We start from the raw sequence: 27,771 nt of genomic DNA, 5'->3' as shown, positions 1-27,771 counted from the left end.
TTCTTTCTTTCTGCACTTTTCTATAATTAAATAAGTGGCCAAATACGCCACCTCGAAGAAAGTAAAGGGTTAATGGAGAACGATAAATGCAGTTTGTCTCTGGAGAGTCTGTGAGAGCAGTGAGTTCTGTCTGACGGAACTCGCGCTTTCAGAAGCTCAGGGAGTGAAGGAGGAAACCCAAACACCTTAAAAGAGGAGCGATGTGTGCAGTCCATCGTTAGGAAACAACCCAAACGCCAAACACGACTCGGTAAGTGTCGTTTAATTTTGACCAAAAGACACAAGAGAAGGGTTTTCAGAACAGTGTGACACGTAGCTTGATAGCAGCATGCCCTTACATCCGTCATGCCGGTAAACGTTAGTGTTCCTATGGAAACAGGCAACTATTTCGTTCACAGCGGACAAAGTGATACAGTATAAACGCGAACGTTTTTGTTATTACAGTATCTTTTCGAGATAAAATGACTTGATCCTCCGTGGAGATAAGTTTGCGTTTGCTTTGGAACTTGTTACCCACACCTGGCAAAATGTGCCCATTTAAAATAGTATACGTCAATACATCGCTAGTTAGCTCAAACGAGACTTGGGTATAGTCTTATAGTGCGTTCTATACGTTTAAGATAAACTGGAGCTACGGTTTACTAGCTATAAATCATATTATTGTATATTTTTAATACAGTAATACATTTCGCAATGTTCCACCCCCTTGTGGTTACTTGGTTTTAGGATGACACAAAGAACAACACGGTTACTGTAGTGAAAGCTATGGTTACTTTTTGTGGGCAGATTTATCCAGGTTGGGATTTGAAGGAGTTGAAGGACAAATTATGAATATGTACCAACATAAAATGACAAACAACGACAACTATATTAAATGGGGATACATATAAAAACTTGGTAAATGTTTCACTATTTTGGCCCACATCTGACAGTAATTGAAGATGCACAAATACTTCACAGCCGTATAGCATATCAGCTTGCAGTGTTTAAGGGAGTCGGGACAGTTCACCCAAAATGGAATAAATCCTGTCATGGATGTGAACAACTCACTTGTTCCAAACCTGTAGCTATACACTTTTTTTGGTTGAACACAGAGAAAGATATTTGGAAGAATGCTTGTAACCAAACATTTCTTGGACCCCATTGACTACCATAGTATGTAAAATTACAATGGTAGTCAAAAGTGCCCGAGAACTGATTGCTGTCGTTCATTCTTCAAAACATCTTCTTTTGTGAGACAGAACAAAAACATATGTAAAGTAATATTTTTTACTGTGGTAGGAATTGGGGTGCAAGAACTGTTTGGTTACAAGCATTCTTCCACATATATCTTTCTGTGTTCACCAGAACAAAGTCATTTAATCTGGAACAACTGGAAGGTAAATTATGTCATTTTTTATTTATAAAAAATATAACTTCCTTTAATGGCTTTAACAGGCAGTGAACACACATTCTACAGTTATCTGAATGATTGTGGTCGATATAAGAAGGTCATTAGCATTGGTGCAATGAAACAAACGCGACTATAATGTAATATTTTGGTCTCATAGCTGGTTTCAAATGGCTTCTGTGACATTGTTCTTTGTTAAAATGTTTTTATGCTGTTTGCCTTGATTCCAAACATTCTCTCAGAACGTGTTGCTGTCTGTTTAGAACAAGATCAGAGGAAGATTTTAATCTTAGAATGATCCGAAAAGTTCAGTTTTAATGCCTCTGTCATGCTGGTTATTTATAGGGTGGAGCTTATATAGCTCCTTTTGAACCTTGTCTGACAACAGAGTTAGCAAACATCAGTAGAAGAATTAAACCAAATATAGAATCCTTCTTGTAATATGATTAATAAATTAAGTTTGACCCCACTTCTGAGAATATTGATCCCCTTGCAGTGCTGGCAAGAGAACAGTGTATATTGTGCCAGCCGTACACAGACACGGAGACAAAATCATTCTCATGAAAGTCAAGTGTGAGAGATCTGCACGGAGAGCGTTCGTTCTGTGGTTTTCCCCGGGGCAGTGCTGCTCATCCCTCAAGTCCATCAAGATTGCTGGAATAAAGGCACTGTTTGGAGGTCTCTCTGGACAACCTACCTTGGTAAACAGGAGTTTCTGCTGTGAAGAGAATTGGAGATAGACTAGGATATGCCCTGGTTAGAAATAAGAAAAAGTGGCATCAGCCCACTATGACACCAGGAAAATAGATTTTCTCTGGGTTCCACATATCGCTTAATGCGACCGGTGAGGGTAATACAGAGCATCCCTGTTCACATCCATCTTTCTAATATTTGCCCTCTGCATCATTATTCACAGTCATTGCTCAATGACATTGCAGATCCTGTCACCTGCTACCAGAAACACTCGGACATCTCGGAGGGCGTAAAACATGGAGTTTATACCTCATCTACCAAGTCCATAGGAGTGAGGAGTCTCCTTTAAGAGTCACTCACAGCTAACAAGACAGGGAGGGAGCAGGAGGCAGAGAAGAGGAGGGTGGGTGGAGAGGCTCAGATCGAATTGGTGCTTAAGTGCGAGCGAACGGGCGTGCACTCGGAAGCAGCGAATAAGTGTCTTCCGTAACCAATGGTGCTCTGAAAAGACCTTTAATTTCCCACTGAAGAATCGAAGCCAACAGAGGCCATTATCTGAGCATCGTACTTCAGCAGACGACAGAACGAATGGCTTTTATTTGAGGAGCAACAGTTCAAAAGGACTCCACCGTAAAAGAAGATGGATTTGTAAAAGATTTTCAGGGCGAGAGTAGAAGCAACATTTACGATATACGGATTTTCTTGCTCTTGTTGTCGTTGCTGATCTTTACATCACTTTTTGCCTTGGTTGGATCTCTAGCTGACATTTCCTGAACCGGTAAGGGTCAGTTCCAAACTGGAACCCGCAAGCTTTCTGGAGGAGGACAGAGTTGGGTGGAGAACATGGGGAAGTCGAACAGCAAGCTCAAACCAGAAGTGGTGGAGGAATTGACCTGGAAGACATATTGTAAGTAATGCACTTTTTAACGTACAAAAGGTATGGGCATTTCCAGCGTAATGGATGTGACATTTTTAGTTAAAACTTGAATGTATTTATTGCAAATATATTAAACCAACTGTTTATATTTTACTAAACCCCATTGTAGAGTACAAATAGCCAAAAAATATCAGTCTATGCACAAGGTTAATAGAGAAATTCATGTGTTATGGATGTGACAAAAAGGACATCTTTGAGAGACAACATACTTTGTAGGATTTCTGTAAATTAAAATGTACAATCCAGAAGCAATAACACCCAACACATAGAGAAGATATAGCTCTTTATAGTTCTGTATTGTGATTTTAATGTGCTCATTTATGAGGGTTATGGATATGACAGTTTTGTTATGGATGTGACAATTCACTTACCTGACTATGAAAAGTTATGCTTTAAAAAATCCTTTAAAGCTTCGAGAGACTTTAAACAGGTATGTCAACCACCAAATATTGACCCGTATGGTGAAAATCTTTGGAAAAAACTAGAAGGTTCACATTTGCATGGAGTTGCCATAAGAAATACTGTTTTTTTTAACCGTTTGCATTCATCATTGTATTTCTTAGTATTCATGTTTTACAACAGTAATAAATTTTTCTCAGTTTTGTCCCTTTCTTTTAGCTTTTAAATGAAAAGGACTTGAAATTCATAGGCTATTTAAAAGCTATTAAAGAGCGGATTATTTATCTGACCGGGTCCACCACATGTATTATGTAATAAATTAGTATTTTTTTTTAAATAAATATTACATAATCATTTAGCAAAATATGAACATGTAGCCAGATATTCGCATCACGATACACGTTATTTATAAGAAATCTCAATTCCCATGGCATCGCAAATTGTGATTAGCCGAAGCCTGGAAGTGGGCCTAATCAGAATGTTTTTAAAGCCCTCCAATTGGGACTTAAGCTTTATGAATATGCAGATTGGCCGGTCTTGAGATCTGGAAATCAGGCTGGTGGTTGCCCAGAGACATTTCTGAAAGTGGCTTGCTCTCTGCCAGTGAAGGAAATTGGGTTTCCATGGTTGCAAAGGATATATATGTAAACACATGAGCTGGCTCTCTATTCTTACACTAGTACAGTCAGAAGACAACAGTATCTGCTAAGGGTATGAAAAATATCACTGTAAGCTGTTATGTAACTATGGTGTATATGCCTTACTAACATGAAGCCGATCATGTCAACACAAATACTTTGATGTTACAGTATGCATAAAGATTTTTAAAGGGACAGTTAAAAAATTCTTTCATTGTTTATTCACCCTCATGCCATTTCAATCCTGTATGAATTTCTTACTTCTGTAGAACATAAGAGAAGATATTTTGATAAGCTTTGGTGAACGAACAACGGCAGTACCCATTCACTTCTGTTGTAACAAATGAAGGTGAATGGACACCAGCGTTGTTCGGTTTCCGACATTCTTCAAAATATCTTCTTTTGTGTTCTGCAGAAGAGATGCATACGTGTTTGAGGGTGAGGGTGAGTAAATGACAGAATTTTCATTTTTGGGAGAATGTCCCTTTAGGAGAGAACTGTAAACTGATAACTTGTTCACTATGTTAGATTTTTTTAAAACAACACTTTGGTTTAGAAGTCTTCAGAAACATGAAATCAGGTTAAGACACTGAGTAAATAGTGTTTTTGCTACAACACATTGAACACAGTAAAGTAGGCAGCGCTGCTTTGAAGTCATGCAGATATAGAATGGGAACTGACAGCTAATGGCTTCCTAATAATGGTGTGTGCTGTGCGTTGAGCTTTGTGGTGGGCGCTACATGGAAAAGTGCTGGGCAGAAAATTGCAGCCTGTAGGAAAATGTGCCCCCGTGCTGGGATGGGCTCCATGACCCTGTCATTCTTCCCATTTCTTTCCTCCTTTCGGTTTTTCTCTCGTGGTCTCTTTCAATCCATCTCTTCCATTTAATTTCTCAGTGAGCGTATAAAGCCAATACTGTAAAAGGTCTTATCAGTTCTTATCAGACATTGCATTTCTCCCTCTATGCATGTAGTCCTTTACCGTCCCCTCTCTCTTTCTTCTCAGCAGTTTTTTATCTCTTCTCTCCTTTGTTTTTTTACTCATCCCCATTTACCTTTATCAGCTTCTCCTTTCATTGCTCTATGTCTTTCAACTCTTCATGAGCTCAAGCGTGTAGCTAAAAATGATGTTTTTCTAACAGTAAAAGGAAAGTTTTCAGCTGCATATTTTTAGGTTTGCAATGCCAGTTTGATTTTTTTCTCTTTGACTCCAGTATGATCTATTTAAGGGACGTTTGAAGGGAAAGTCTGCAATTTACAAGTAGCTTTTAATATATTTGTTCTTGCAGTGTAGGCTTTCCAGGAATCAATGTTTTAGGGAGAACACATATTTAGTTTTCAGCATTGATATTGCCATTGAGATACTTTTCATTTGCTAAATGTAATTTAGTCAAAAGAATGCCAAACTGGTTTGGTTTATATTGATGTAATGTTAAATTATGTTTTCTGTACTTTCTGTTATATATTATAGGTGCACATCTCAATCATGCTGATAACAATATTGTTTTTATACATTGTAAACAAGAAGTTAATATCGATTTTAGACAGAATGGCATAAAAGGATTTACAAAGTATTACATGTCGTCAAAAAACGCACAGACTGACAGCAAATCTAAAATGCAGAAAATACAGACACACTGTATTTTTTTTAACTAGAAATACGGTATTCTACAGAAGGATTGTAACTTTAATTGTATGTGTAAACATTTTTATTTTACTGTATATTGAAGGCGCCTTGCAGTGCAGGCTGAATTATACAGTTTGTTATGATAAAATATGTAAAATTCTTGTCTGATCAAATATATAAAACATAAAATATGATATCCGAAAAGAAAACTTTCACTTAGACTGTGTTGAATAAAATGATTAGTAGTCGCATTGCTGTCTAAGGTGACTGCCACCTTATCCTGTATTGTTTATGTTAATTAATGGACAGCTTAACTTGTTTAACAGCTGTGGAGGATGTGCTGCTGTATGTGTTTATTTCTCATGAGTGGGATACATGATTGAGTTTCACATGTGGTTTGGAGCAAATGGAAGCGTGTACAGACTAGATTTTTCATATAGGCAGATTTCTCCCTGTCCTCAGTGTTCTCTTCTGCCAGGAAGATCCTGATCAAAAGCTTCCCATACTCGCCATTCAGAGCGTGGGGTGAAACCGATTTGTCATAGCATTTAACTAAAATATATGGGGAATCTCTCTCCTGCTGTTATGTAACATTGGATGATGGCATTTTCATTTTTATAGCAATCGTTGGATTATTTAATGTTGGTCATATCTCTTGGTATTGATCGAAACTATACCAGCTCAAGCAGTACATGTCCAGGCATAGAAGGCCTGATTGATCTTATAAGGCAAATTTAAATTTAAAGAGGCTTATAGCACTGAAGGTTCAATGATATCCTAATGTGTGTAGTATTTGGCCAAGGCAGCAGTTATTAATTTGAAGAGAGTGCTTTCCACTTGGAGTAGAGGAGGAACATTAAAGTTGCGCCCTTTCTGTTATTTTCCCATTTGGCTGATTTGCATACAATTGACATTTAAGTTCCCATCTGAGTGAAGTTGCCATATAGTCCAAATGCAAAACAGTAATTTTGCTTCCAGCATAGAAGTATAAAGCCTTAATTGCTTAGATATTGTGCTGTGACTGACTCTCACTGTCTGAGTATGTCTGCAGGGCCAGTCATATCCCTCCCGTCACGCTTTTCCAAATCACTTTTTCCAAAGCTCGAAGTTCAAATTTTTTGTTTATCACCAATCCCCTTCAACAATAATTTCCGGTGCCTTTGCAATGATTCTAATACAGACCTTGGCTACTGGAGCAAAAAAGTCCTTCATTCAATTTTGGCAGTGTTGTTCGCATCAAAAGCCAGCTGGAAGATTCCTTCTAGCAGAGAGTTGAAAATGCAACCTGATGCTGTTCTGTTGCATATTGGTCTTGGTCTCAAAACCATTTTTTAACGGGCTTGGTCTGGTCTCGGCCCTGTCTTGGCTTAAGACTCACTGTAGGTGGTTTGGATGGGTCAAAACTGCATCACAGTGTTACTTTGTTTCCGCTGCATTGTCTGATTTTTGTTTACATCATTATTTGATTGAGAGTTAAACTTTCTTCATCAAATAAAATTACTAACATATTTGACTTATTTTGAAACAGTTTTGGCGACTCAGAAATGAATGGTGCTTCTGTTAAATATTTTAACAAAATCAATACAAATGACTGCAAAATTCAAGAGATGATTGAAATGGTATAGGATATTTCTTTCTTAAATCATAACATCTGATATATATATATAATGTACATAGAATCTCACAAGAGTAGTACTATTTAAATTATTTTTTAACTTTTTAGGGTTAAGTTTAAGGTTATGTGGATCTTACAAATTAATTTGAGGAGTCCTGTTGTTCTGTACTTGGTCTTGACTCGCTCTTGCCCTGCCTTGGTCTTGGTCTCAAAACTCCTGGAAGGTCTTGATCTTGGTTTAAGTGGTCTTGATTACAAAACAAGCAATATCAATTTTGCTGTAACGTTAACCATATTTATATTATTTTTGTTTATGCCATGTGTGAACTGGACCATCCCTTTGTTCCCTCGTGTCATACAGGTTTTTAATGACATGGATCTGGGTTAACTGAGTAAACAATGAACAAAATGGCATAGATGTAAGACGTCTGCAGTCAAAAAGTTTGATGCACATAATGTGTTGTGATATGGGCTACTGATTATCTTCTCTGTTGAAAGACCAGTTTGTCAAATTGGACAAACTCTGAAAGGAACAGCTTTCCTTATTTTTCCGTCCCTCCAACACATCTGTTCAAAGAGGGTGTGTTTGGTACTGATGTGGAAATGGTTGCAATTGGGAAAGCTGTTGTACCAGCATGTGTGAACAACGAGATGTCTTTAATGGAAATATACTTTTTTTTACTGGCTGGACTGCAAAACAATATTTTTTATCTACAAACAAATTAGACTAATTGAGAAACAAGACACACCTGGGGCACAGTTAGAACAGGATTAATAAACAAAAATCTGTAAATAAATAACAGAATTTACACAGAACAAAATCAAGAATGAAACTTTACAGTATTAAAGAATGGCTCTGTTAATTTAAACAGTCTGACGTACAATAGGAACAAATGGCATGAATTTGGGGCATGACTGTCTACAAATGGCATATAGCAGGAGTTTTCCAACACCCTGTGTGGACAAAAAATATTTTTAGAATATATATGGTTCTAGATTGAAGATGATTGTAAAGGATGCAAGGAGTTCTCTCTTAATCCCCCTCTGTCTTTCCTCGCACATATGATTCTCGATGGAGATTTTAATTTGACATGTTGAAGGAGGACTATAGACTCTATCACTCACTTCAGATGCTTTTCTTGTCATAGATTTACCCCACTGCACAAACAGACACAAACAAACGGTGAAGTGACAGTGTGGAAGCTCTAAACTAAACCCATGCCGGGCTGTTTTTTACATTTTGTGCTTTCATTTTGCTGTATATCTACTAGTGATTGTTATCATATTATTTCTAGGTTACTGCTGTTTCCCAGCAACAACAAAACTGTACTATTCCAGCACTTGTGTGGGTACAGTTTCATGTAGTTCCTTAACATTTTTACCCAACGTGACACGTTGCATGAGCGAACAAAATCCCAGCTCAGTTTGCGAGGTTGCCCACGTTAAAACCCAATCAGTCAAATACGTTTGTCTTCTACAGTGGTGGGCTGTTCCCGGAGAACAGGAAGCATCAGCGGGAGGATTATGCTAATGGTAAACAAGAATTCTCCCCCAGTTCCTGTGTTTTTGGAGAACTGTAAGGAAGTCATTGTTAATTATATGTAGTGGATCCTTTCTTTTGATATTGTTAATCACTATATTGCAGTTTCCTATTCCTGCCTATAGGCACTTTCTATAAATAGACTACAACATTTATCAGAAAAAGAAGGTTCATACAGTATACTGCAGGGATGTAACGATTCACCCAATTCATGATGCGATGCGATTTACGATAAAATGTTTTTTGTGTCAAATGCTAAAACTTAATTGCGATTTTAAAACAATCCCAAATCAAATAAAAAACGAATAATACAAAAGTCTCTCTGATATAATCAAACTGTGTTTATCTAACTTGGATTAAAAAAAAGACCCAGCTCCCCTGCTGTTCAAAACATGTATTTCGATTAATTTAACATCTGACTTAAATCGTTACATATTATAAATACATTTTCATGCGTCACTGTGAATCGTTACATCCCAGTATAATGTCTATAAATATATTAACAGAAAATACATTATATAGCAATTTTATATGTTGAAAACTACTTGTGTAATTGTTGTAATTTTTGGCATCTTATAGTTCTCTCAGAGGAAGTCCAAAATGGACCTATAATCACGCTTATTGATTTTTTCAGGTTTGTTTCAGGTCACTTTATGTAGATCGGGGAATCATGTGCTATATTGCTGGGGGATCTGTTTCTCTTGGTCTAAAGTATCTATAAAATCCCAGCTTGCTTTTTTCACCAATTGCTGTTGGTTGGAGAGTTAATAAACCACCTCTTTTCATTGATCCACTCATTTTATTCTCTACCTTATTTGCACTTAATGGGATAGTTCACCCAAAAAACAATTTATTCACCAACAAAAGACATTTATTTAACATGGACAAAAATGAACTCAATATCCCTCGTGGGGGAAAACGTCTTGACTTGAGTTGACTTAGGCAAGGTTATTTAGTTTACTAAACTAAAACCTTGAAAATGTTTCTGTCCATTGAAATAAAATAAAATATTGACCTAAAAACTTAAAGGTCCAGTCAGTATCTAGCGGCAATGTTGCGAATTGCAACCAACCGCTCACTCCACACCTCCCCATCCATTTCTAAACACGGCTGATAGAACATGCAAGGGGAGCCGTGGTGTATGTAGATAGAAATAGCTTATTCTAAGGAAATAAAAACATTACGCTTCATTGTCTAAGCTCTTTGTACACCTCAGAAATATAATATAAATAGCCTTGTCTTCAATCAATAGATCATCCCAAAAATTACAAACTGGACCTTTGAAGGACACATTTTAATGCCTCAGAAATAACAAAAGTTTTGACATTAAGGGAGGCACACTGAATGAAGTAGCAATCTGTCTGACAATGCTGCACCATTTGGATGAGAAATGTTAATTTTGCTTCATAATTTAATAACATTTCAATAACTTGTATCCCCATTTTCCTCCTACAGTTACAGAGAAAGAGGTTCAGCAATGGTAAGTCTGTCTGTCTGTTTGTCTCTCTCTCACTCTACTGTATTGTGTGATGCTGTCTGTTTCCTCCTCTTCCATCTCTGTTGTCTGTTTTGGCATACTGAGTACAGCATGTGTTCATACCTCCATCTGTTTTGGCCACTCAACACAGTAGTCTTTCCTCAAATTCTTTTGTGGTTGTGCGTATTTGCATCCGTGGGGATAAAAAATTCAGTTCTCTCCCATGGAACACACACATTTGCCTATCATGTTATAGTCTAGCTGTCCATTAACTATAATCATCCTGTTCCCAAACGTCAGGTAGAAGTAGCCGTAAAATACATGAAGACTTTATATATATAAGACAATATAAAGCAAGAAATCATTATTTAGTTACTCTCATATCTATAAAAACTTGTATGACTTTCTCTTTCCATACAAAAAAAAGACGAGTGGCTGATTATCAGGCCTAGATTTGTAGTGTCATCATTTTATTGTCTGTCCCTCACACAGTGCTATCATTTAGCTTTAGAGGCCGTTTACACGAGACCATTTTCAACTAAAAACATATGCATTTTGGCTTTTCATTTACACGACAACAATGTTTTTTGAAGACTGAAAACCTTTTGATAACGGGTCTCAAAAGTGCACGTTTTTGGAAATGTGTTACCTCTGAAGGTGGCATTTTCCAAAAATAATGACGTCATACACATGCGTATTACGAGTTCAGTCTGTAAGCTTAGGCGAGTATTCCCCAAACAATAATGGCGGCCTCCATGCTGCATGTTTGTACTGCGTGTTATTATCATAATATATAATTACTCCACCAAAAAGTAGATTTACTGCACCACTACGACCAGCAGAGACATAGTATCTACATACACAAACTATAAACATACATACACACCGACAAAGTCTATTAAAAGCGTTTTTACCTTAAAACAGAGTGTGTGCGCAGGCACATAGTGTTTCTTCATAGCGCAACAATACCATCCATTGACCTGGCATGTATAATACGCCGTTTTAATTCGTTTCACAGATCCGTTTTAAATACAGATCGTTTTGATAACGCTGTCATGCCTACGTGAATCTTTTTTCAGTTTCAAAACTTTCAAAAAGTTTTCAGTTTTCATCGTGTGAACATACTCTTAGAAAACTCTGAATGAAGCGCAAATGAGTGACTTTTATTATGCTTGAATAGAGATCTGATTCAATTTAACAAAGAGAGCTGAATGTGAATATTAGAGAGCTCTCTTCTAACTCATAACTTAACATTGAATTCAAGAGTTCCTCAAAACCTTATTTTCCAATGTCTCTCAGAGAAACAGGATCCTTTATTATAGTCTATAGGCCAATGTAGTTTTGACTGAGTCAAAGCGTTGGCATCTTTGCAGGCATGTCCAAGGTCAGTCCAGCACTGGCACTGTGTCCTTGGGCGCTTGCCAGACTAAATTGTTGATTCATTTCTGCTGCGGCTGGCGAGGACGTGCATGTGGATCTGCACTGAGACGTGAGCTAGGGGCATGTTGGGTAGCTGTACTGAATTCTGTGAATGTGTGCAAAGGCATAAAAAGTATACACCATATATTCATCATATCACATTTTACATAAGTCTAATTTTTAACATGTTTGCTCCCTCAGCTCTCAAACGGCGTTCTTTCTTTCTTTCTTTTTTGTCTGCTTTATCTGCCGTGCACAAATGTGGTGCACTGCTAACGTATGTTTCAGCATAGTTCTTAGAGATGTATTACATTAGCCAGGCAGAATTGCATTCTCATTGGTATAGGCTACACCAATGTCCTCTTATACTGTACCCAGACATTCTGTCGCTGGTAATTCATACCTATCTGTACTAAAATCACTAGTATTGACCAGGGGTTTGATTCACTACATGCATATAAATGGCTGTTTTTGTATGTACTGATCTGCATTGGTCAGCTAGCTGCTTTATATTCAAGCTTGCCAACTCAGAGTTTGAATTAATGACTGTGCATAGGTAAACCAACAGCCTGGGGAGCAACACTTCAACAGAGGGCCAATTCATTCAGTCATTTGTCTTTGGCTGCAGGAGATATAGTACACGTGTGGCCGCCATCACAATGAATGCTTTTGAATGTATTTAAATTTATTGCAATCTGCAAATTGCAGCAGGATCGAAAAGCTTTTATCAAAACGCTTGCTAAACAGAAACACATGTATAGACATGCACACTAAACTTCGTTTGGTACCCAAAACCATGATGTGGCAGGGCATCTTTTGTTGCTTCCGGAAAAACATGCTTACAATTAGCTCTCAATGGTCTTCCAAAGAATGACAGGGACTTGTTATCTTAACATGGCATGGCAGTTACCATACGTATCGACCCATCCCATGTTGAAAAAGAAAGAGGGTTTTCTATTCTAATTTCATCTTTGTTCCACAAACTGCATCCCAAGAACTCCCTGCATTCAGATTCCTTTGGCGTTTCCCATTTTAAAGAGTTTAAGATCCAGAATTGTTCTGAAGGGATGAAGGTCAATTGAGCCACCAGCAGTTAAGATGTTTGAGCAATGGCAGGGGGTTTAAGAACAAATTTTCACGAAATGGTTTGGACAGAACCCAGATGCAGGCAGACGAAGGGTAAATGTAGAACGTTTATTAAATCAAAGACCCACAATGGGGAAAAACAAGCACAAAAACACACTGACCAAAAAACACTAACAAAACAAACACCTTCCATGAGGGGAAAAAACAAGGTCTATATAAAAGAGAAATAATAAGTCTACAAACTGGAACAGGAACAACATGTAATCCAAAGACAAGACATCCGTGTTGAGCATGAACATTAGACAAAAGATAATGCACCAACACTGAACAGAGAGAAACTGAGACTATATAAAGGGAGACACTAACGAGGAGTGATTACATGGGGAGAGTGGTGACAGGTGATTGGAATGAAACCATAACGAGTGAAACAACTACCAGGTGATGGGAATAAAATCCTAACGAAGGTGAAACACAAAACAGACGATGGGAATGAAACCCTAATGAAATTACAGGAGATACGAGGGTGGGGCTGACAGACATAACAGGAAGACACGTGGCATCAAGTAACAACATAAAGCCACATGTCTCCACACATAACACAACAGAAACCCGAAAAACGTGGCAATGTCATGACTCTGCCCAGGGAGCTAGAAAGCTCGAGACAGGAAGGACAGAGTCCTAACATTACCCCCGCCCCCAGAAACGCCCCATGGCGTCTCAAGGGAGAAACTTCAGCGGGCCAAAACACAAAAGCACAAAGACAAACACCACAAGCACAACACAGAACAAACTAAAGGGAACATAAGGGAGGCTATGAAGGGGTTCGGGTGGGTCAACAAAAACAACAAACATGGGAGGGGGGGTGGGGGAATGGGAGGCCAAACCTTGGGGACACCAGAAAAGGGTGGGACAGGTTGAGGAGACTTGAAACAACCTGACGAGACCGGCGGGGACTTGAGACAACCGGACGAGACCGGCGGGGACTTGAGACAACCGGACGAGACCGGCGGGGACTTGAGACAACCGGACGAGACCGGCGGGGACTTGAGACAACCGGACGAGACCGGCGGGGACTTGAGACAACCGGACGAGACCGGCGGGGACTTGAGACAACCGGACGAGACCGGCGGGGACTTGAGACAACCGGACGAGACCGGCGGGGACTTGAGACAACCGGACGAGACCGGCGGGGACTTGAGACAACCGGACGAGACCGGCGGGGACTTGAGACAACCGGACGAGACCGGCGGGGACTTGAGACAACCGGACGAGACCCGCGGGGACTTGAGACAACCGGACGAGACCGGCGGGGACTTGAAGGGGCTAGGGAGAGGTGTGTGTCCAAGGGGGAAAAAAGCTTGAAGTGATGCCGGCCGGAGAACTGGCTGAGGCACCGGCTGGAAGGCCGCCTGCGGAAGGGCAGGTCCGGATGCCTGCGGAAGGGCAGGTCCGGATGCCTGCGGAAGGGCAGGTCCGGATGCCTGCGGAAGGGCAGGTCCGGATGCCTGCGGAAGGGCAGGTCCGGATGCCTGCGGAAGGGCAGGTCCGGATGCCTGCCGAAGGGCAGGTCCGGCCGCCTGCCGAAGGGCAGGTCCTGACGCCTGCCGAAGGGCAGGTCCTGACGCCTGCCGAAGGGCAGGTCCTGACGCCTGCGGAGAGGCAGGTCCTGACGCCTGCGGAGAGGCAGGTCTGGACGCCTGCTGGATCGCTGGCTGTAAACCTGTCTGGAGAGCCGGCTGGGCTACGTGCCCTCCTCCGTTGCCTCTTCCTCTTCTGCCGAGCCAATTGCCTGGTAGTCGGCTGGAGGAAGGAGGTGAAGGACGGGGCTGGCTCCGCGTTGGAGGCCTCCGAAGAGGACCCCCAGGACTCTCTCCTTCCACGCTTGCCCCGAAGACTGGTGGTTGGTGGAGAGGTTGCAGGGTCCGAGAAGGTAGTCTCCTCCCCGAGGAGCACCTCCCCTGCGGCCTCCAGGAACCTGTCCAGGTACACATCCAGGTCCAAGTTCCCCTGGTGAATGCTGCAGAGGGGACCAGGCTGTGGAGACCTTGCAGGGAAAATCGCCGCCTGCTGGGTTCTTACTGGTTGGTGCATTCTGTCACGAAATGGTTTGGACAGAACCCAGATGCAGGCAGACGAAGGGTAAATGTAGAACGTTTATTAAATCAAAGACCCACAATGGGGAAAAACAAGCACAAAAACACACTGACCAAAAAACACTAACAAAACAAACACCTTCCATGAGGGGAAAAAACAAGGTCTATATAAAAGAGAAATAATAAGTCTACAAACTGGAACAGGAACAACATGTAATCCAAAGACAAGACATCCGTGTTGAGCATGAACATTAGACAAAAGATAATGCACCAACACTGAACAGAGAGAAACTGAGACTATATAAAGGGAGACACTAACGAGGAGTGATTACATGGGGAGAGTGGTGACAGGTGATTGGAATGAAACCATAACGAGTGAAACAACTACCAGGTGATGGGAATAAAATCCTAACGAAGGTGAAACACAAAACAGACGATGGGAATGAAACCCTAATGAAATTACAGGAGATACGAGGGTGGGGCTGACAGACATAACAGGAAGACACGTGGCATCAAGTAACAACATAAAGCCACATGTCTCTACACATAACACAACAGAAACCCGAAAAACGTGGCAATGTCATGACTCTGCCCAGGGATTTAGAAAGCTCGAGACAGGAAGGACAGAGTCCTAACACAAATGGTGTGAAATTAGTGGTCTTTGCTGCACAAGCTTCTTGGATCCACTCATATCAAACTATTATGAATGTCAGGGAACACTGTTTGTCTTGTCAAAAACATATATAGACAATTTGATAGTGTACAGTTTCACAAACTAGAAAGTCATGAAGCATTATGAATGTTTTGCCCAAAGTCTTGCCTGCTGTGATGTACGATTCTTTTTTAAAGTAGATGCTCTATTTATTCACATCATATTTGAACTGGAATTGCTTTGCATTTATCACTTAAAACAGCAGGGGTTGCTTTGACAACAGTGTCCCTCACAGATTAAGCCGCAATCAAGGTGGATTAGTGAGAAACCTAATGTGGTTACCACTCTCATTTGCACCACGCTCGCTCTGTTTGTGGTTGAATCCCATGCAGAGTGTGATTCTTCGGTTATGTGTGTGTATGTATGTGTGTGTGTGTGCAACTCTTAAATTAGCATAAAGCGACCCCAAAAAGTGAACCCAATAAATGTGAAATTGTGTAAACTGTAATCCTAATATGACTAGAACACACTTGTTCTTGCTTGAATTTTGGGAAATTGCGTATGACCTTTTAATATACACGAACTAGGATGATAGGATGTCTCCTAACTATAAATATATTTTCCTACAGGTTACCTGACGATATATTAAATCATTTAATAGAAATTGGAAAATATATAGAATAATGCATTATATAATATTACAATATTACATAAGGAATCGCAGCTTTTCACTTTTAGAAAATATGTCTTAAATATAAATGACCAATATAAAAATAAAAATATTAACATATGAAATACATAAATACATAAATATATATTATATAAACTATATTTTATAAAATATAAATTACATATTAATCTAGTTATGTAAATATTATGTTATTTAAAAATATTCTATAAAATAGGTGTCATGACAGACCCACGTGTTTTATGTGGAGAGAAGCATGTTATTGTCAATCTGGATTTAATATGCGTTCTCTCCAGTCTCGTCAATTGGCCACGCCCCTCTCGTTCCTAGTATAGCTTTCCTCCTGTGTCTCATTACCTACACCTGTCCATCGTTATCTTCTTTGTTAGTCTCCCTATTTAATGCCCTCTTGTCTATTGTCATGTGCTTGTTCGTTGTACATGTTTCCTGCCCTGTATGTAGTGTTCGAAGTTCATGTTCTTGTACGCGGTATGTATAGTTCTAAATTACCTAGTGTGTTTGGTTATTTTTGACCCCCTTGTGGGAAGTGGTTGTTTTCTGTTGTTGTATTTAGTTTAGTTAGTGTTTTCCCCATCGTGGGTGTTTTTGTTCTTGTTTATTAAAGTCTATTTGTTAACCCCCTCATCCCCGCTGCCTTGCACTTGTGTTCTTCCACCATGTTCACCCTGTTTCATGACAATAAGGGCCTAAATGTTTTACTTCGTTCGCCCAAAATAAAGTGATTGTATCAAGCATGATTCATACCCACAGAGAGCATTTTCTCCTTTCTTTTACTTGTTCCGGTTGCAGCTGTAAAAATAGCCCAATTAATTTGTGAATCATCAGTTTGCTTGTCTGAGTGTTTTATTTTTTCGACCGGTGTGGAGTAATGGGGCAATTGTTGAGACATTACACAGTTGGCATTGCACCACATGCAGCCAGATGATGGCGTCATAAAGCCACAGGGGTTTATACAAACTCCTGACCCCTTGAGGATACTAGAGTGCATCTGTGTTTGCGTAGCAGGTGGTATCTGAGTTTTGTGCAGTTTCTCTGGTTTTCACAACTTTGGTAAAGCTAAAGTGTGTTTGGGTTTAAATACTAATTTTAAAGTTTCTCAAGACACTAGTATGCTGATTTCCCCCATTTGAATCATTGCTTTGTTTGTTTCCTTGAAGAATCGAAGGGGCACACATACCAATCAAACAGAATTAAAGTTGCATTGACTAGTTTTTTGAGTGACATGGTTACGAGAAAGTGTCTGATCAATGACGGTTCATAAATAATGACAGATTAAGTATTTTTTGTGAGGAGTGTTTCTCAATGTTTCATCACTTAACATGAATTCATTATGTGGTAGGTCGAGCAGTCTTCATGCATCTGCATCCTTTGAACATGACATCAGTAGTTTAATTATACATTTTCCATGCAATGCTCAAATTTACTGGTTAAATGAAAGGTGAGCAAAATTAAATGAACGAAATACAGTTTTCCTTTTCAATTCTTAACCTTCTCTGTGTGTTATAGTTTAATGTGTTTGTCAATTTAGTTTTCCTGTTGACAAGGCAGCGATTGACAAGCATGTCACAATGCGACAGCCACTCACTCGTCCCACTTTTAGACTCATTCTCGAGTGTGCAAATTGGACTATTCAATAGCTTGGCTAGGTCATTTCATTCATAACTCACTGCGAGGTATGAGAAGCTGACCGTTTTAGCTACGAATTATTTCCACCGGTTTAAAGAAGAGCAGACTTCAAAGCTCTTGTAACGCAGCATGTGCATAGAAATCAGACATCAGCGTGCTGTACTCACTTAAATACATTCAGATGTTGTCTTGATATTATTGTACTATAATACGAATCCATCCTCTATCTTCTAGGTACAAGGGCTTCATAAAAGACTGCCCGAGTGGTCAGCTCGATGCTGCAGGTTTCCAGAAGATCTACAAGCAGTTCTTCCCCTTCGGCAACCCCACCAAGTTCGCCTCATTTGTCTTCAATGTTTTTGACGAGAACAAGGTAAAATACACCACTGTTAGGATGTTGCGTTATTGAATTCCTTAAGGGCCAAATATTTTTTTTCTTACATAGGAGCACACTTTACTTGGTGAAGTACTGTACTTGAGCAGTTGTAATTTAATACTAAATGATTCTTTTTGGAAAAGACTTTTATTGGTTATTCAATTAAATGTGTAATTTTTTGTGAGGATCGTTTGATAGAAATGCAATATAATATACATAACTATGTCTTCAGAGGTGTATAAAGACCTTACATAATGAAGTGTTATGTTTTTCTTACCTTAGAATCTATTTCTATCCACATACACCGCTCGGGTCCCCTTGCATGGAATTCACCATGTTGTTTCTACATTAGCCCTAAATGGATAAACTGCTCTACAGAGCTTTGAAAGGGAGGGGTGGAGTGAACCGTTGGTTGCAATTCACAACTCACCTCCAGATGCCGCTATAGATACCACAATGGTCCTTTAATATCATCAATCATAATAAGAATAGAAAAGATTGTCAATTGCTTCTTTAAAGATTGCGTATCACAGGCAGTCTTCCAATCTCATCTTAATCTTGAGTGCCTATACAGTAGTATTGCATACGCCGTATCTCCGAAGAGTATTTAGTTTGATCAAATTTATAAAAAAGAGATACAACTGTACAATTATTTCCGGAAAAACACGAGCTGCTAGAGGTAGGACTAGTGGGGAGACAGGGATGGAACTACTGCAAGCAACACACAATCACATTAATCCCTTCATGCTTTGTACGTATTATGTACGTACACACCGATTGCCAACAATACACAGACGTTTAACTTACCGCGTGCAGTTCATATCTGGCATCTTTTAGCACTGGGACCGTGCCATCTATCAATTTCAAACAATCTCCAAATCCAACGTTATATCCACAGTTTATCATCGTTTATTACATCCACATCCGTCACTGATACTGTCATTAAAGTCCAGTTTTGACTTGTCGGTTGGTTCTGACGGTGCGGTGCATTCATGCATTGCTGTAGCTACAGTATATTTTACAGCAGTTATGAATTCCTCATTACACGGCTCGTTAGAATGCTTGATTTTGATTGGCCTGTTGCGACATTTGCAGGTTTATGTAAGGGATAATATGTCTTATAATAACATGTATAACATTATATTGACAAATGATTCAACCAAATTGCTTGTTTGTGACATTTGAACATCGTTTCTCACCTCAAAACCGAAACTAAAAACAGCTTTTCCTCGTGGAAGGTCTGCATTCGGTAAAAATTAGCTGATCAAATATTTCAAATTCACATTTCATGTCCATTTATTTTCTCATGTGGCAAGTAGCCGTGTAATAAGCGGGATGATGTACAAACTACCGGCTGCCTGTACAATATCCCTTACATGTCTGACCCCTGTTTCTGTCGACTGGTGTCTACATTTCCATTAGAGCAGTGATCAAAGACATGAGTCATGGATGACCACATAAAGAGAACATTTGTGACAAACAAAGTGATAATGAGTGAACGTTTTTGAGCATTTGAACCATTCACATGCCCAGGCTGTCTGCAGGTGTGTTGGTGGTCGTTGCTGTTGTTGGATGTGTGTATATGTTTCAACAACAAATTTGTGTAAAATACTGTAAGAAAGACATTATATGCATGGGATGTAAAAGGTTAATTTCATTTTTAATTGCCTTTTGTATATTGTACTTGGTTCCAAGGAATACTTTGGTAAATGGTCTAATTTGGTTATCTGAACGATCTAATGTGATTATATGAGCCTGTTACCCCCGCCAGACATGAGCTATAGCAGCCAAACAAAAGTATGAGACTCGAACACAACTCTTGAAAGGCACCACTGTTGTTAGTGAAACACATTAGCCTTGGCCTTTACTTGCTCTTTTCCAACGATCGGTACCATTCTGCAATGTCTCACCTCAATTTCACTTTTCCAGCTGTCGTTGTTCTGGAGAGAGCATCAGTCTTGGTTTGTGATATCCCGCAGAACAAGCTCAAAAGTCTGACATTTCAGCAAAGGTTAAAAGACCAGGACTCACAATGATTGTTCTGACTGCAGATGCCCAGAAGTCACTGCTGGAAAATGTTGCTTCAGTGTTGACAACAAGACAACATTGATTTAATGCTCCGTGTTAATGTTGTATTTAAATGTTAAATGCTCTGTCAATTTTAATGCTATTACTGGATCAAGTGGGTCAAATCTTTTTCACATTTGTTGTGTTACAGCATAGAAGTAGGAGGGCTTGACGTTAAGCATTGTCATGTGGTTGTCCTTTAGACATGCACATTTGTCAGTCACTTGAGTACAAATATTAAAATTAAATTATTTTATGTTTCAATATAATTATTTTTGATCCTGATTGGTCAGGTTTGCTTAAGTGTTTTATCTAGTGTCCGCTGTGGCCACCTTCATTTGTTAATAATCTCCATGATATAGAACAAAGGCAAGCAACTTTTTTTGCACATAGCACTGTTGCAACATGGGTGCATCCATCGATCAAAGAACTGCTGAACAAGGCTCTGTGGTCTTAACAAAGGTCTTCTGAAGAGAATCGATGCATTTTAAGAGAAATAGCCATATTGACAGTGCTATTAATGTCTAGCTTCAGTCATTTCTCTAATGCGTGTGAACCAGAGGCTTGTTTTTCCGACAAATGACAGTGACGAAAGCTCCCGAGTAGACGCTATCCTATTGGAACAAAACGAAAAATGCAGCGTTTGTCAGTCGACCTGTGTCATCTGCCAAACTAATTTTGATCAATAGATTTTAGAAAATATTAGCAGCACCTTTAATTGCGTTAAATGCTATAAAACATCCAACCATTACCAGACTGCACCTGTCTGATAGCATTGCGGCTGTTTTAAAGAAACACTAAGCCTATTTCACATTTCAGTGTGGGTATTCCTAAATGTACAGTATGAGTCATTGATAGCCACGTCAGAAAACAGGTGAAAAAAAACATAAACTGACTGAACCCGAGAACATGCTCAGAATGGGAGAACCATTAGCTGTACCAGTAGATATAATTCATTGTTCCATAGGAATTGAATGTTTGGACCTCAATGCTAAAGTTATATTCGGCTGACTCCCAAGACTGCTTAACATAATTTCAATGAAACATGGTAGATAAATTTCATGATCTCCCTTTATTCTTCTTCCTCATTAGTCATTTGGAACAATTCAGATAGTAAATGTGACTGCATGGTGTAGAAATGCTGGGATTTTAAACATGATTCATATTCCTACGGAACAGTGTCTCATAACATACAGCAGTAGCCACATTGTGGCTTTAAATCTGGCGACGTCTTGTCTGGACTTTTGACCACTATCATATATAACGTCTTTAGAATAGCAAAGTTGTTGATCACAGAGGCTGTCTTGTGTTAAAATGACGGCAAACTTTGCAAATGGGGCTTTTAGATATATTTTTTGTTGCTGTCCTTCTAAAGCCTTGTATGTCCAAATTCTCTGTTCCCATCAGGAAATCGACAAAAACACTGACAACACAGTATTTAATCATATAAAAAGAACAAAGTTGACTAGCACTTTGCAATACTTTTTATTGGTTTTATATGGTGAAGAAGAATAATAATGATTAATGTAAACAAAATCTAAATCACGAAATATGGAGATACAAGGTTTCAGAAGGAAATCATTGATTTAGGTTTTGTATTGTAATTGTCTCTCTCAAGCCTCTTGTCAAGTGACTACATGCACACTTTTATTATACGCTTTTAGAGTTTTTTAGTAATGCATGAGAGGAAAATAAAAAACATAAAAAATAAACACACACACACAAAAAACATGTGCCAATCAAGTGACTAGGCGTGAATGCCTGGAACAATGATTTGATTGGATATTTGTATTCACAGGAACTGAGTGCTGTCTGTCATTGTTGATGTTCCTCACGCTCACCTGCTTGGTCTGAAGTGAACACAACAAAAGCATTAGTCATCATAATGTGCCTAGACATGAATATACCAAATCAGCCTATAGAGAACGGATCAGGATATATAATAAAGATTTTGGAAGCTGTTTAATCAACTATACTGTCAAACGTTTAATAGAAACATTTTTAAAAAGGTGTCCAGACTTATTTGTTATATATTTGGCAGTAGAAAGCAATTTCTGTAGCCTCAAGGAATAACAGAGGGTGGGGCAGAAAATGAAATTATCTTAAATCCTTGAATTTTTTTTATCTGACTTTCTCTCTCTCTCAGGATGGAAGGATTGAGTTCTCAGAGTTCATTCAGGCTCTCTCTGTGACATCACGCGGGACCTTGGATGAAAAGCTTCGCTGTAAGCACTTTTTTTGTTTCATTTTAAAAGTCCAAGGTGATGTGGACGTAATAATGTAACCATCATTTATCCTGAAGTCACAGCTCTGTACTCAGCGTATCACTAAAAATTGCAACATTCATCCACCACCAAAGTACCTGTCATTATAAAACAGTACAAGACCACAAAATCACAGTCAGCAGTGAAATGTTGAGGCATTTATAATGTTAAAGACCACGCCAGTTCAGTTTCATTACTTTAACAGTCAATGAAATCTTGTAAGACTGGGCCTGTTTCCAGGTCTGACAGCTCAAACCTTTTATCACTTAAAGTTCAGTTTCCTCAGTTAGTCCCACAGTTCAATTGAAATCCCCCTTTTTTGCTTGTCCCACCCTCTCTTTCTGTTGACTTCTCACTCCAGGCATTGAACTGTGTTTGCACTCTGACATGTAAGTGGTTACATTGTCTCTCTGTTATACATAAAGGCAGGGAGAAGGACTGTATACTCTAGGTGGGTTTATTCTGGGGTCCTGAAGTAAAGAGAAAACTAAAGATGGAGATGAAACAATTGTCTCACATTTCACTGCAGCAAATTGGTATGCTGTTATTTGACTTGATGTCTTTTTATGCCAACAGCCGGCCTTCGATCCTTCACTGTCTATATGTATTTTATGTTTTTCAATTTACAATCCAAAAAACTTCAGTAAACATCAGAAAACCTAAGATGTCTGATATGCTTTTTGTCTGGTGAATGTAATGCATCATAGGGCATGTGATACCTTACATCTTTTCTCATTTCAGAAGTCATTTCACTCAAATATACTTCAAAAGACAACACAATCGCTACTTCCATTTCATGCTGACTCTAAAGTTTTCTTTTTGTACCGCTACAGGTTTAATATTTTTGGGGTACATAATTGTACCCTAGAGACCCTGTTGTGTACCTTTAACGGTACAGTTAAGGGGAATCTTCACCCCAAAATGACCCTTGAGTTGTTCCAAACCTGTATAAATGTTATTTTTCTGGTCTTGGCCACCATTGACTAGTAGGAAAAATTACAATGGTAGTTAAAAGTGCCCCAGATTTCTTTGCTGTCCTACATTCTTCTAAATATCTTCTTTTGTATTCAACAGAGCAACAACATTTTTGTTTGCGGATGACTAACTTTTCTAAAGTTTACCCATCTCCTTTTATTGACCATTTGTTTTTGAAGAGTATCAGGCCTTATTTTGACATTATTCATGGAGTGTTGCAATAGCTACTCACCATGATCTATTGTATACTGCAGGGGCCTTTAAGCTCTATGATCTTGATAATGATGGCTACATCACACGTGATGAAATGCTCAATATAGTGGATGCCATCTATCAAATGGTGGTAGGTACATTTTTATTTCATCTGCAAGTGTAGAGAAATTTACCATTTGTATTGTGCCAAATATCGCCTTTGTCTTGAGTATTGCTTGCATTTTTAAGGGAAACACAGTGGACCTTCCAGAAGAGGAAAACACACCAGAGAAGAGAGTGGATCGCATTTTTGCCATGATGGATAAGGTAACATGTCTGTTTTATAACAAAATGTGTAACAAAAGAGCAGAAGCAATTAAAAAAAAAGAAGCAATTTGGGCTGTTGATTTACATGTGCTTAAAGAAATCACTGCACTTATTTAAATGCATAGTTTACCCAAAAATGAAAATTCTATCATCATTTATCACCCCCCTGTCATTTCGAACCTGTACTAAGAGGAACTGGTTTTATATCCAAGCTGCGGAACATGAAGGTCTTCCATTGCTCCTCCTGAAACTGCTGATGTTTATTCCAAGCTATAAACAGATATTCTCTTTTGTAAATATGTACAGTATTATTAGAATCATTATTTATAATTAAAACTGTATTGTCAAAAATTATAAAATTATAAATTACACTTCAGTCTTGTGGAAAAAAGTACAAGCACACTTCAATATGATGAACAATTCATAGGTCTTTACATCTTAGCCTGATGACCTGTAGGGGTCACACTTTCCCTCTTGACTTTAATTGTGTAAATACACAATATTAATTTCATGTGTCATATGATAGATTATATTAATTTATTATGTACACGTTTCATCACACACTGCATTTGTTAAATATCAAAAATGAAACTGTTTCAAATGATTGTACTTACCCGAAGTTGTCAGACATTAATCTCTAACGCCAATAAATATGTATTTGCTGCTATTTGTTTTAAAAGTAACAAAATAAAATTAACAGTTCATTTGAATTCTGGTCCTTTTGACTGAGTGGCGCTGCAGAGTATCTAAAATTTGATTTCCACAAAAGTTGATGACTTACCTCAAATTCAAAAGAAATAAAAAAGCGAGGGAGCCCCAATCAATTATTTTTATCTACGTTTGAAATAGGTTGGTTATAAAAGTGTTGGTGTCGACAGTTGTATGCAGATTATAAAAACAGTTGACAGAGATGTACTTGTGTTGCTATAAAGAAAAACGGCATACAGACATGCACATTTAATAAGTATTATTATATTAACGTTACCCTCGTCTGTCATCAGTGGTGCCAGTCGAACCGTTGAAATTTAAAGTCCCAGTGAGATAAAAAATGACAATGCCTTTTTTTTCACAAATATTGCAGTGTTGATTGTTAATATTTATCAATGTGGGTCATTCTCTTTTTAAAAATCGTGCGCCCTCATAATCTTTTGTTAAAATCTGAATCACTTTCCTTCTGTAATGACTATCCATTTAAAGGACATATGTTAGATGGCTTGGCTGGAGCATCCGTTAACTCCTCCCTTTTACAACGGCTGTTTTTATACATCCTATCAAATCGCAGAGAAAGACAAATGCCAAGGCCACTATTTCTCATTAGAAATTCTATTTCACTCAGAAATGCCTCAAAATACGATCTCAACTTCCCGTTCACAGGGACTTTAAAATGACTGCTCACGCGGCTCAATTTGAACCCAACTGGCTGGATGCTTACAGAAATGGCCCAATGAATGTCAGAAATTACAAAACAATACGACTCAACTATTCCAAAAAAGATGCTTTAAAGGATCTCGGTAACAAAACAATGGCGATACCCATTCACTTGCATTGTCTTTGTGTCCATAAAATAAGTCAATGGGAAGAGTTCAAAAAAATATCTTTTGTGTTCTGTGGAAGAACGAAAGTCACACAGGTTTGAAATAACAAGAGGGTTAGTCAATTATGAAAGAATTTAAATTTTTGGTGAATTACCCCTTTAAGTAAAGTCCAAACTAGTGCCATTTATAGTTTATAATTCTGTTTTATTATCCACATCCTCTACTATCAATGGAGTACAAGGCACATCAAGGAGATACAGAACGATCCAAGAGCTCATATCTGTGGCCAAGCTAGCATCACTAAAACTGCCCTCAGATCTAGAAACAATAGTGTGGCGTGCGCTTGAATTAATGTTGGCATTAATGCCCCGCTTTGAGAGCTGAAGGATGAGATCAAGGATCGTTTGGAATGTTCACGGTTGAAACTCTCACAGAGTTTGTGTTTCTCATTGCAATCTCACATCAGGATCGCTTCTCTGGGGAGTTGGTAGATCCTGTGCTGATATGTGGTGTTTTGTTCTTTGCATTGTTGTCAATCTTGTCTCGCCCCCTGCTGGTCATGTGAAGCAACATAGTTTTCCTCATGCATACTGGAAAATCGTCTTAATGTGGCTTTTAGTGTGTAGTTTCTGAGACACCAGATGAAATTTGGAATGATATTTTTCGTGGTGTTATGGAATTATGTCTTCTAGCAGACAAATATACACGAAACAGACTAACAGAATGTGTACTTGTTACCCAGAATGCTGATGGGAAGTTAACCCTCCAAGAGTTCCAGGAGGGTTCGAAGGCAGATCCATCCATTGTACAAGCTCTGTCACTCTATGATGGACTAGTATAGTAGCAGTTTGTAAAAATGGTATGTTATGTTGAAAAAGAAAGCATATTTATTACAATTTTCTCCTCAACAGTTTCTTCAAGAAGTCACTGTGAGCTTTGTTTTACAGGTGTGCCTGAGGATCCAGTGCAATGCCAACCCACGATGCCATGTAAAGAGATGATTCTGGACACTTAAAACTGAGAAGTACAAGAGCGATAAACCACTATGGACTCATGTCTCCTCATAAGCAAATCACTTTTGACCCTTTTCTTTGTTATACAGTGACAAAAAGAAAAGAAATTGACATTCTGAAATTGTGTTTGTGTACACATACTGAAGAATCTCACTGGATTTCATTTAGATAATGAAGTGGACACTGTGGAAGGCCCTGATGTTAAAACGCATGTTGACTGACCTGAATTATATATGTGTAAAAAAATATGTTTTCATATTTTTAATCATACTCTGCTGGGATATTGTATAGATGTACGCTTCTTTTATTATTCAAGAGCCTGGTTATATTTTATTTATTTTTTGTTGACCTTGAAATTTATGGATTGCTGTTACAAGCCTCAACGTTTCTAATGCTTCTTAAAACGAAAGACTATTATCCTGTCCTAATTTGAAAGGATATTAATTTATTGTATTTTTAGTACGCAGTTATATTGTGTGTAATGTACAGCCCCTCCATTGCTGGCTAAACTCATTACAAAGACCTTAACAGGGTGTCTTAACCAAGAAACGTCCTACAGTGTTTTTTCTGAACAGAACTGATGTGTGTACATCTGTATGTAAAGTCTTCCGGTACCTTCCATGAATACATGGCACTTTGATGTCCCAGGAGTTTATAAAGGGTATAAGAGACACATCCCATGTTTTTTTTGTAAGAATTGTCAGGTATATTAGATACGCTATTATCTAACATACAATTAACCAGCATGTTAAGCAGTGTAACTTGACCTTGTCAACTGCAAACATGTATTAAAATCATGTGGAGTACAGGAACATATAATCTTCTGTTTTCTCACTCTTTACAGAAATATTTACAGTGTTTGCCTTCACTGCATCAATCAAGTTTATAAACGGAAAAAATGATACAATAATATTTACAGTCAATATTTTGAGAAATATTTACAGAATTGGCCTTTACTGCGTTCACCAAGAAAAATTATACAACAAATATTTAAATTATTTAGAGAAATAAATACAGTAAATATTACAGTCAATAGTTACAGTATTGGCCTTCTGCATTAACCAGGCTTGTAATAAGGAAAAATGATTTGTAATAAGAAAAAAATGATACAACAAATACTTT

At 38.5% G+C, this 27,771-nt stretch overlaps 1 protein-coding gene across 2 annotated transcripts; it reads left to right on the top strand.

Moving 5' to 3' along the window:
• The first annotated feature begins 74 nt into the window (after window positions 1-74).
• ncs1b (neuronal calcium sensor 1b) lies at window positions 75-27,464 on the top strand. 2 transcript variants are annotated; one of them, XM_079468264.1, is made up of 9 exons: window positions 75-250; window positions 2,844-2,990; window positions 10,294-10,318; window positions 18,135-18,273; window positions 22,490-22,568; window positions 23,837-23,925; window positions 24,024-24,101; window positions 26,379-26,495; window positions 26,584-27,464. In XM_079468264.1, exons 2-8 carry the CDS (start codon window positions 2,927-2,929, stop codon window positions 26,475-26,477), a joined length of 573 nt encoding a protein of 190 aa, XP_079324390.1. In that variant the 5' UTR covers window positions 75-250; window positions 2,844-2,926; the 3' UTR covers window positions 26,478-26,495; window positions 26,584-27,464. The 2 variants fall into 2 exon arrangements, with proteins under 2 accessions (XP_079324390.1, XP_079324391.1); XM_079468265.1 differs by lacking the exon at window positions 75-250 and having other exon boundaries at window positions 2,502-2,990.
• Window positions 27,465-27,771: the final 307 nt, after the last annotated feature.

This window comes from Barbatula barbatula (genome assembly GCF_947034865.1).
Source record: "Barbatula barbatula genome assembly, chromosome: 11".
In the NCBI taxonomy this organism is placed as follows: Eukaryota; Metazoa; Chordata; class Actinopteri; order Cypriniformes; family Nemacheilidae; genus Barbatula; species Barbatula barbatula.
This window is presented reverse-complemented; position numbering and strand designations above follow the sequence as displayed.

Coding starts and splice junctions, on each gene's coding strand:
- ncs1b (XM_079468264.1), top strand. CDS start 2,927: ATGGGGAAGTCGAACAGCAAGCTCAAACCAGAAGTGGTGGAGGAATTG. Junction 2,991..10,293: donor ATTGACCTGGAAGACATATT/GTAAGTAATGCA, acceptor TTCCTCCTACAG/TTACAGAGAAAGAGGTTCAG. Junction 24,102..26,378: donor TTTTTGCCATGATGGATAAG/GTAACATGTCTG, acceptor CTTGTTACCCAG/AATGCTGATGGGAAGTTAAC.